The sequence below is a fragment of the Carya illinoinensis genome, chromosome 3 (assembly GCF_018687715.1).
Source record: "Carya illinoinensis cultivar Pawnee chromosome 3, C.illinoinensisPawnee_v1, whole genome shotgun sequence".
Taxonomy (NCBI): Eukaryota; Viridiplantae; Streptophyta; class Magnoliopsida; order Fagales; family Juglandaceae; genus Carya; species Carya illinoinensis.
Window position 1 is genome coordinate 45,583,767 of NC_056754.1, and position 10,566 is coordinate 45,594,332.

At 36.0% G+C, this 10,566-nt stretch overlaps 1 protein-coding gene across 1 annotated transcript; it reads right to left on the reverse strand.

Annotated features, from left to right (window-relative positions):
• Window positions 1-3,783: 3,783 nt before the first annotated feature.
• Window positions 3,784-8,629, reverse strand: LOC122305697 (perakine reductase-like). Its single transcript, XM_043118260.1, has 7 exons — window positions 8,500-8,629; window positions 6,474-6,644; window positions 5,480-5,692; window positions 5,187-5,359; window positions 4,936-5,032; window positions 4,118-4,271; window positions 3,784-3,959 (listed from the first exon to the last, which is right to left on the reverse strand). Exons 1-7 carry the CDS (start codon window positions 8,557-8,559, stop codon window positions 3,784-3,786), a joined length of 1,044 nt encoding a protein of 347 aa, XP_042974194.1. The 5' UTR covers window positions 8,560-8,629.
• Between the last annotated feature and the right edge of the window lie 1,937 nt (window positions 8,630-10,566).

Here is a 10,566-nt window from a genome sequence, read left to right on the forward strand (position 1 = left end):
TGGTGGATGAATTTTCGATAGTATCCCATCGACCTGAGAAATTTGCGTAAAGCCTTGACAGACTAAGGTCGGGGCCATTTGTTCATAGCTATAATTTTTTTTAGGGTTTATAGAAATGCCACCTTTAGATATCAAGTGCCCCAAATAACTCACTTGCCCTTGTCCAAACTGATATTTTTCCATCCTCACAAAAGTTGGTTAGCTGGCAACATGTTTAAAACATCCTTAAGGTGTGATAATTGATCCTCGCAATTTTGATTGTATATCAATATGTTGTAACAAAAAAACCAAGACATAACTTTGCAAAACTGGTTTAAAGATTTCATTCATGAGTGACTAAAATGTTGCGGGGTCGTTTGTGAGTCCGTATGGCATAATGAGAAACTCGTAATGCCCACGGTGTGTGTGAAACGCCGTTTTCTCAATGTCCAGTTCGTGCATCTTTATCTGGTGGTACCTCAAGCAAAGGTCTAGCTTTGAAAATACTTTCGCTCCATTTAATTCATTTAGTAGCTCATCAATCACGGGTGTAATATGTATGTCAATACATTTCTTTCATTTCCTTATGCTTACTAATGAGTTTACAATGTGATTAAGTGTTGAAGATCTTGTGGCTTGATCTGGTTCCTTGAAGCTTTAAATCAGCATTAAACAGGCACGTGAGAAGCATTTGTCGTGTATCTGAAGAGATGACCTGAGCCACTGGATGTAAGACACGTGTTGCAGATCTGTTGTACCATATATATACTCACTTATGTGTTGTAACCCTAAGGACAGAACTCATTTTGTATCGGCTAAAATCAGAGAGGGAGAGAGGGAGAGAAAAGGGCGATTTTCTAGGGTTTTCTAGGGTTTGCTCTTGAGTGGAGAAATCTGTGCAATTTCTATGTGAGAAATGAGAGGGTTTTGTAACACTATAAACTGAGGCTTCTCTGTGATTCATTGATTTATCAATAAAGATCTCTGAGGCCATTCCTGCCGTGGACGTAGACCATTAGGGTCGAATCACGTATCTCGATGTGTTCTTTCTTTGTTTTCTTATTTTCTTATTTCATTATTCATACTTATTTTCTTGCAAATATTCTGGTATATCTGTTCTTGGTTTTTCTTGTTGATTAGAGCATAATATTTGTTCTATGAAGTGCTGTATATAGTGATATTTGGATATGTGTTGGTATATTGCTGGTTTTGTGACCGTAGCCGATATATTGTGACTGGTTGTGAATCTTGAGCATTCTGTTTTGAGTCAAGAAACAGAAAGATATTATTTGTTGTTGTTTCAGAAATGAAACTATTATAGAATTGTTAGAACAGAGTGGATTTTTTTTTTTTCATTATTAATAAAACCTTGGCAAGTATTTTATAAACTATAAAACATAAGTTTTATAACAACGAGTATAGGAAATTTGTCCTTTACCATAATCTAATTAAGAGCTCTATAATCTATGAATAGGCGCCATGATCTGTCTTTTTTCTTAACCATCAACACCAGCGATGAGAATGGGTTGCTACTTGGTCGCACCACGCTAGACTGCAGCAAGCTTGTGATCAGCTTCTCGATTTCTCCCTTGATGTAATGAGGGTAGCGGTAAGGCCTCACGTTAACTTGTCCCACACCATGCTTCAATTGTATCTTGGGATTGTGAGTTCGGTCTAGAGGAAGCCCCCTTGGCTCCGCAAATATGGATTTAAACTCATGCAATATTTTGTTCAAGTCAACTGTAGTTGTTGTTGGTCTTGCCAAATTAGCGCCCAAATTAATTGAAAAACTCGAGGTTGGTGTGTCCCTTTCCAGTGGTTTAGACGGAAGCAATTGGCAAAGCAGCCCAGTGTTTTTCCACCTTAATTCTCTAGCCGCAACTCCTACTTCCACCACCTTATGCATCGGCCCCTTAATCCCCTTCAACTCTATCCGACTCCCCAAGTACTCGAAGTTCATTACCAATTTGGTAAATTTCAAATAGATTGGTCCCAAAGTTCGTAACCATTGAGTGCCTAAAACTGCATCACACCCTTCAATGGCTAACAAGAAGAAATTAATGGTGAACAAAATACCATGAAAAATGTTTGAACCCCATCACAACTACCCTTACAATCTAACTTCTTACCATTGGCTACCATTACCTTCATTCCATGCATTTTTCTCAGTGGTAAGCCCATTGCCTCAGTGAAGGAGGTGTTCAAAAAATTATGGGAGCTCCCAGAGTCAAGGATAACTGTGAATTCATGCCCCTTCACTACACCTTTGATCCTCATTGTTTGTGGCAAAATAGTTCCCATGATGATGTGAAGGGAAATCATCGGTTCTTGCTCGCCATCAATCAATTGCTCTTCTCCTCCATCATTCTCCATTCATTCTTCATTCAAAAATTTTCCCTCGATGAGAAATAATTTTTTACACCAATGACCTGGTGTAAAATTTTCATCACAATTAAAACATAGTCCATTTCTCATCATTTCTTTTATCTCGCTCAGACTGGGACACCTTATAGGTAGTGCTTTATTTCTCAAGAATTTTTTCGAAGGCAGCAGGGGTGGCATTGGTTCCACATTCATTGATCGCTTTGCTTCGAAAAACATTGGTCTCTTTGCATGTCTGGCTTCAAATAATCAGGACAGACCAATGATGTCTATAATGGACGTTGGTCGGGCATAATCAGTTCAAATGGGCTCATTGAATCCACTTATGAAAGAACCCAATTGATGAGTAGGGGCCAGTCCTCCAACACAACTTAGCAGTTGCTCAAATTGTAGCTGGTAATCACAAACAGTTCCTTTTTGCTACAACTTGCTCAATGTGCCAAAATGATCTTCGAACAAGGTTGGTCCATATTGAATTCGAAGTCCACCTTTCAACACCTCCCATGAATAAATCTCTTTGGTATCTTTGAATAATTGATACCACATTAGCACCTCTCCCTCCAGATGGTATGCTGCCAAAGGTAATTTTTCGACCTCATCCGTTTGTTGATAATAAATTTCTCCACATGACAAATCCTACTGGTTGGATCATCCAAACCGTTGTACCTTGGAAAGTCCAACTTGGCTAGTTTTAGAACTACCGAGTTCTTCCCTCCATGATTTCTTCCATTCCTATTCTTTGACCCTTAATCTTCTCCATCCCTCAAACTCCTACTGGCCAACGAATCCACCTTTGCACTGGTCTCCTCAAATTTTTTCATGAGACACTCCATAATGCTCCCAAAGTTAGCCATTTTTTGTTCCAAGCAGTCAAGTTGGGAATCTGCCATGATCTGCTCTGATGCCAAAATGTTATGAGCGTGAGTGATGGAATGCGTAATGTGTGTCTCAATGGGAAAGGACGCTGGATCACTCCGACGTGCTTTAACTATTGTGAATAATTGTTGATAAAAGTTGGGTTGTTTAATGAGGATCCCACCTCTGCAAGCATATGTTTGAATATTTTCTGATGTCCATTCATAATAATCATTCCAAGCTTATAAGCATTAGACTTACAAGGAAAGTATTACAAGAGACTTATTTGGACATGCATGAAATTAATGATAGACTCGAACGAAATTGTAGCTAATTGATTCCCTACAGAAAAGGCAAGTCAGTGCCTTCACCCTTTATTTAAAAAAAAAAAAAAGGTAAAATAAGAAAGTTGCCATATTGACCACGTTGACGCTAAACTTCCGTAACATCATATAAATCCTTTTTTGCATTAATTGTTCCTGTACAAACAAATTACATGGAGAAAACATAATTAAAGAAATTAGAAATGGTAACAATCTTAATTAAAGAAAACATAGTACTGTGCGATTACCTTGATGGGGTATTGGCAAAATTCCAAGCCTGGTGAGAAAGAGCAGCAATTTGTCGAGCACCAACAACTTCATCTATGGGCACGGCATCGCAAATTTCATTCAGATCATCTTCAGAGAGTTTTACAGACAAGGAACCAATGTTGTTATCAAGGTTCCTAACTTTAGTTGTACCTTAACAATATCAACAAGATCATCAAATTAAATACGTCTAACTAGACATATTGCAAGAAAAAATCTACTACTAAGTTAGCCAAACAAGCACATACTAAAATGATAACAATTATATATTTACGAGAAAGATGGAAATTATAAAAGAGTTTGATTATTACCAGGGATTGGGACAATGTCTCCACCCTGATGGAGAAGCCATGCCAAAGCTAGTTGAGGAGTGGTGCAGGCATGCTTTTCAGCCAGATTGGCAAGTTTGTTATAAAGATTTTTGTTCTTCTCAAAATTTTTCCCGCTGAACCTTGGAAACATAGACTGTGACATAAAATGAAAATGACTTTTAAAATAACACATTGCTACCATAAAAGGTTTGATTCACTCTAGGGAATTATTCTGCCTTTAGAGAGTTAGAAAGCCGGGGTGTAATGTAATTTGTATTTTGTAGATCCACAGTGCCTTGCCTAACTTTGTCTATCAATAAAATGAAAACATAAATAATGATATATGTAAGCCGTAAATGTATAAGTCTCGCACATATGTTTTATAAAAAAAAATTGAACCTTATTAAGTGTGAAAAACTTACACTTTTTAACAAAAAGTTTGCGCAAGGCTTATGCATTTAGGGCTTATCCCTAGTATTACTCATAAAAAGGGGTGCAATATGATGAATGTATCAGTGCATAGACGACACACTGATTCCATGACCATAAAGATAGGTGTTTTAGAATAGAAAATATCTTCTCATGTTAGTTTTTTTATTGACAAAACCACCTTTGTGGTGTGTTTATACATTGACTTGTATGTAGTATAATTTGTTTGCAGTATAAGGTGAAGTTTGTATAGTTAGTTGAGATGAGATGAGTTAAAATAAACTCTAAATCTAAACGAGCCTAAGTATCCACGATTGGAGGATTCCAAAACTGCAGAAAGTTAAATATGATGGCCTATTTAATTGCCATTTTCATTCACATTGACATACCAATACGCTCTCCGGGGGCAAGGGCTCAAGAACTGCCTTTCCAGCAAAGAAACCACGACCAAGAGGGCTGTATGCAACTATTCCAATACCAAGCTCCCTGTAAGTTAACAGGTACGTGATCAAATGAGCAATAGAAACTTGATAAAATAACGAACATCGTGGTTTTCTTTAGTGCAGATTATGTTATACAGTAGATCTATATATACATATGTATATGAACTTAAAAACACTGGGTGGAGATAGTAACAAACCGGCAAACTGGAACAATCTCATCTTCGATGTCACGGGCCCAAAGGGAATACTCCATTTGTACTGCTGTGATGGGATGAACCGCATGAGCTCTCCTTATAGTGTCATCGCTAGCTTCTGATAATCCAATATATTTTATCTTTCCTTCTTCAACCAGCTTCTTAAGCTCCCCCATCTTCCTTACAGATCATTAAGTTAATTCCAAACAAAAAACTTCAACAAGAACATTGAATCCAATCTTGAAGATTAAAATAATCCATAGGAAGCTGTGGGATAAAAAAGGGTACAAACATACAGTAGCCTCGATTGGCACTGTAACGTCGATGCGATGTGGATAGTAAAGATCAATATAATCGACCTCAAGCCGCTTAAGACTAGCTTCACAGCATTCCCGAGCATATTCTGGGCTGCCCCTTACCCCATATTGACCATAGCGATCCCCCTCTAACTTGACCACCCCAAATTTTGTAGCCAGTTGAATTTTTTCTCGAGGAAGCTGTTTCAAAGCCTGAGAAGACAAAACAATAATAATTATGCTTGATTTTAATTTCTAATCAGTGTAAAAAGGTGAACTTTCCACTACATATTCCTGCTAAAGATCGATGCAATATTTCTCAAAACCAGCAGCTCGGGTTTAAAAAAAAAAAAATGGAAAACAAGTGGATTGGGTCCGGTTTGTAACCGGTCCGGTGAGTGGTTTTTATGAATCAAAATTGATTCGGTATATATATATATATTAACTTTTTATATCATATTATATACAATATATGTTAAATTGCCAATTAATATAACATGAAATTTTAATTTTATGATTCATGTCTACGAATCTTATAACATAAAATTAAAATAATATCTTACATATCATAAAATTAATTTTATAATTTTTAGTATAATATAAAATTTTAAATTTAAACATGAACAATAATATTAAGTTACTAATATATATAAGCTTACTTTTGACGAAATAAATTATAATATATATATTTTTTTATAAATACATTTTTATACATTTGATCATGTATTCTCAATTTATTCTCAACTTATGTACGTAGTGTCACATGTAAACGGTAAATTGAAAAAATGGGGTTGGATCAAAATCAATATATATCAATTAGGTTCTAAAATTTGTCTAAAACCGGACGGAATGGACTGGTTACACCTCTATCACCAACAAATGATCTAATGCCAACGCAGAATGAGCTTTTTCACTTTTGTTTTTATTTATTTTTTTATTTTTAACACAAGTTAGCGAGGTTCAAACTTCAAAGAGAACATTGAACAGTAGGTACCTTGCCAACCATTATTTCATTGTCATGATCATGCCCATAGAGATCTGATGTATCAAAGAAGGTGATGCCCCTATCGAATGTTTCCTTAATAACTGCACATCCAGCTTCTTGAGAAAGAGGAGCGTTGTATAGTCCTGATAGTCCAACGCAACCGAAGCCTAATCTAGAAACCTGCATAGAAGAAAATCATCCCACGATGATGAATAAAAACAATGGTCACTGCTTCTGTCTAGAACATGGAATTTGTCTACTTCATTAATGACATGGAATTTCTAGTTTATGAGAAAATGTTTCAGAGATCTAAAACAGTTTGTGGGTTTATAACTTTCTCTCTTAAATGCAACAATGCTGGAACTGCATAATCAATTATTCATGTTAAAGATTTTCAGAAACATGAAGTTAATTGGATTTTGAGATCAGCACTGTCATCAACTAGGTATCATGTTTTAATCGAAAAGTACACAAAGATTATATATATAAAAGTAATTAAATTTATAAATTGATGCAAATTTTTGTGATCCGTTAAGTATATAAATTTACTGATTAAAATATTTCTCATTTCAACCATTAACATTGCTATAAATCGTGGACTTGTGTGAAAAATGTAGTTAGAATTTCTCATTGAAGTCTGGACAGTTTTATAATCTGCATATAATTTCGGCTAGGGCTGATCATCCGGGTTCCAACCCGGAAATCCGGGTAGACCCAACTGGAACCCGGATTTCAAATCCGGGCCGGAACCTAGACCGGGTTATCCCGGGTGAGAAACGGGCCGGAACCCGGATGAATCCGGTTTTTGAAAAAACCGGATTCTGGGTTTTGGATTGAACCCGGATCTTTTTTTTTTTTTTTTAAATGTATATCCAATATTTTAAATGAACAGAAATCTGGGTGCCCAGACGATTGGCCCTGTCGTGAGTAACGGTGCGTTGGTGCCCTCGATCAGAAGCCGATGGACAGATTGACCCAATGGCCACTCGCCCCACCCGGCCCTCCCACCCACATTGAAACACAACCGAAAAAGAAAAACAAATCCAAAACCAACCCAAGTTTTTTCACCAAATCCGATGATCTATCTAGAAAAAATCGCAACCTTCTACTCCGATGAGACCATGACGAGATCGTGGGTTTGAGCAACGAGATCGTGGGTTTGAGCAAAGACCCGTGTGCAGATGAGATCGTGGGTCTCATAGTCGGTAATATGGGTTTGAGCAAAGAACCGTGTGCAACGAGATCGTGGAGAACCGTCTGCAGATGAGATCGTGGAGAACCGTGTGCAGATGAGATCATGGGTCTCATAGTCGGCTATCTGTTGAGAGAGAGAGAGAGAGAGAGAGAGAGAGAGAGAGAGAGAGAGAGAGAGAGGAGACGGAGACGATCGAGACGGCTGTCTGTTGAGGGAGAGAGACGATCGAGGGTTTCGTCTGTTGAGAGAGTGAGAGAGATGATCGAGAGACGGCTAGGATTTCGTCTGTTGAGAGAGAGAGAGAGAGAGAGAGGAGAAGGAGACGGGAGAGTGGAAACGGCTAGGGTTTTTTCAGTTCTTTAAATACTCAAACCCGGTTAACCGGGTTTTGAATATGGAATTCGGGTTTTAGACCCAGGTCCGGACCGGATAATCTGGATTTCGGTCCGGATTTATTCCGGGCCGGAACCCGGAACCGGATTCCAGTAAAACTGGGCCGGATAAAATTCGGCCCTGATGAACAGTCCTAATTTCGGCCATATGCATGGTCAGTAGAGATTTTAAGATCCTTAAAAATCTGAAAGTGAAGGTCCTAAAATCGACTAAAGATTCGGCTAAGACCAAGTTGTTTTTGCTAGAACCGTGAAATGGTTGCAAGATCCGGAGAAAGGTTTTGAGTGAAGACTGTACGTAGGTGAGAGATTGGTAACCAGGAGATTGTAAAAGTACTTAAAAAAAAAGGATGCGAAATAAGTCAACTGCAATGAAGGAATGTGTTTGGATAGTAGGAAAAAAAGGAAGTGGAGAAGAAAGAAAAACAAAAGAAGCTAGCCAGCGCACCTCTAATCCTTGACTGCCCAGTGTCACTCTTGGGAATTGGATCTGTGCCTTCTCCTCCATTACTCTTGATAACTAGCAGCAAAGCAGTATAGGGTTAGGTTTATACGGGGCGAAGGTGCTGCTCTTTCACACAGTACTTGTAAATAGATTATCACTCACTACTCTCCGTATAAATTAACTAACTTTATATGAAATAATAGAAGTTCTTTACTTTCTTCATTAAAGAATTTCACTTTCACATTTCAATTACAAAACAGGTTTTGAATAGTACATATTCATATAATATTTTCCTTTCTTGTATTTTTCACCTTATCATTTTCCTACTTAATTTTAAATTTATTAATTCTATGTCTTCATCAGGTTTTTCTTAATATTATCTATTGAGAATATTAGCACGTGTCATGATTAAAAATTTTATTTTTAAAAGAGGTACAAAAAAAACTAAAATTTCTTAAAAAATATATAAAAGATAAAAATAAAGCTCAAGGTAATTTAAAAAGAAAGTGTAAAAAAATATAAAGATGCAATACAAGTTATGACAAATATCTTTTACACTGTATATTAATATATGATTTTTTATTTTTATTTTTCTATTAAAAATATATATATATATATATTTATATAAAAAGATAAAAAAAACAAATAGAAACTGATTTCGCAAAGTGGCCACTGGCATGCATCGACTTCCATAATTTAACCCCTCCAAAGTCAAACTGACAAGCACTCTGCCCAGCTCGCATGCGAGGCGGTCTTGGTGGTTGTGTGTGTGTATATATATATATATATATATATATGTAACGTGCTGCTGCATGCACATGTATTATCTATCGGATGCATCAATACCCGTAACACTACAATATTTTTATATATTAAAAAAGGAAACACGTCAGTACACTCCTTTGGGCGGTTTAGCATTGGCATTTTCCCTTAAAAAATGGAAGAGTCATCGACAATCAGGTCTCATAAATTTTTTATTTTTTTAATTCAGTAATTAAAGAAGTAATTTTGAATAATATTATAAATTTTATTTTAAAAAATATTTAAGAATATAAATAAATAAATAAATCAATTTTATTTTATTTTATTCTTCTTGAGATTGGTGTCTTTCTACATCAATGCATTGCTCTTTCTCTATTCTACTCACCGCTCAAAATGATCTCTAATTATTTTTATTTTAAAATTTTTAATAAATTTAAATATTTTTAAAAAATAAAAAATACACTAATATATTTAAAATTACTATCTTAATTATTAAGTAAAAAAAAAAAAATTAACTAGTGATCAACTTGAGCAATCAAGTGGAGACCACATACAAGCTTTATTCATTCTATTATGACTTCCAATTTGAACTTGTTACAAATGCTAGCTAGCTTTATACTATTTAAGAGCATTGGCAATGGCCATTGCCAAGTCTATAATTTAGCTATAATGTTAACTTTTAGCTCTAATATAAACTTCTAGATAGATTAAGCTATCTTAAAATTTAAATAATAATAAAATATTATTATTTTAATAATATTTAATTTTTTATATTTTACAAATACACTTCACATATTAATTAATAACTTCATTAAATAAATTATTATTTAACTATTTAGCTTCAAAACTCTTACCTGCGGTCTACCCAAAAGCCCGATTGACCTAAGATTAAACCTAGCAACTTCATCATCCACCAACTCATCAGCACCACTATCATTCGCAGCAAACCCAAAATCCTTCAGCCTCTCTGTCAACAACCCCAAATCCCCTTGCGTAGTTACACCCCCATCACTTCTCAACCTACTCCCCCCACGTCCACCATCACAGGCACTGTTTCCAACTCTAGCTCATGTCCAATTTCATAACAGAGAGTGAAAATGTGTGAAGTTTCGAACAGGGATAGTTAGAATTTATGGTTCTTTGGGAGTTTGAACTGGGTTTTGGTTCTAAAAGATCAGGAGCACCGAAATAGAATTCAAATTTTTCTAAAATCACAAAACAGGAGTGAAAGATGCTGTTTTTCCAATTCCAATAAGAAAATCGACGGAGATGTAGAATGACGAACGAGGAAGCTTCCGGGTTGAAGAA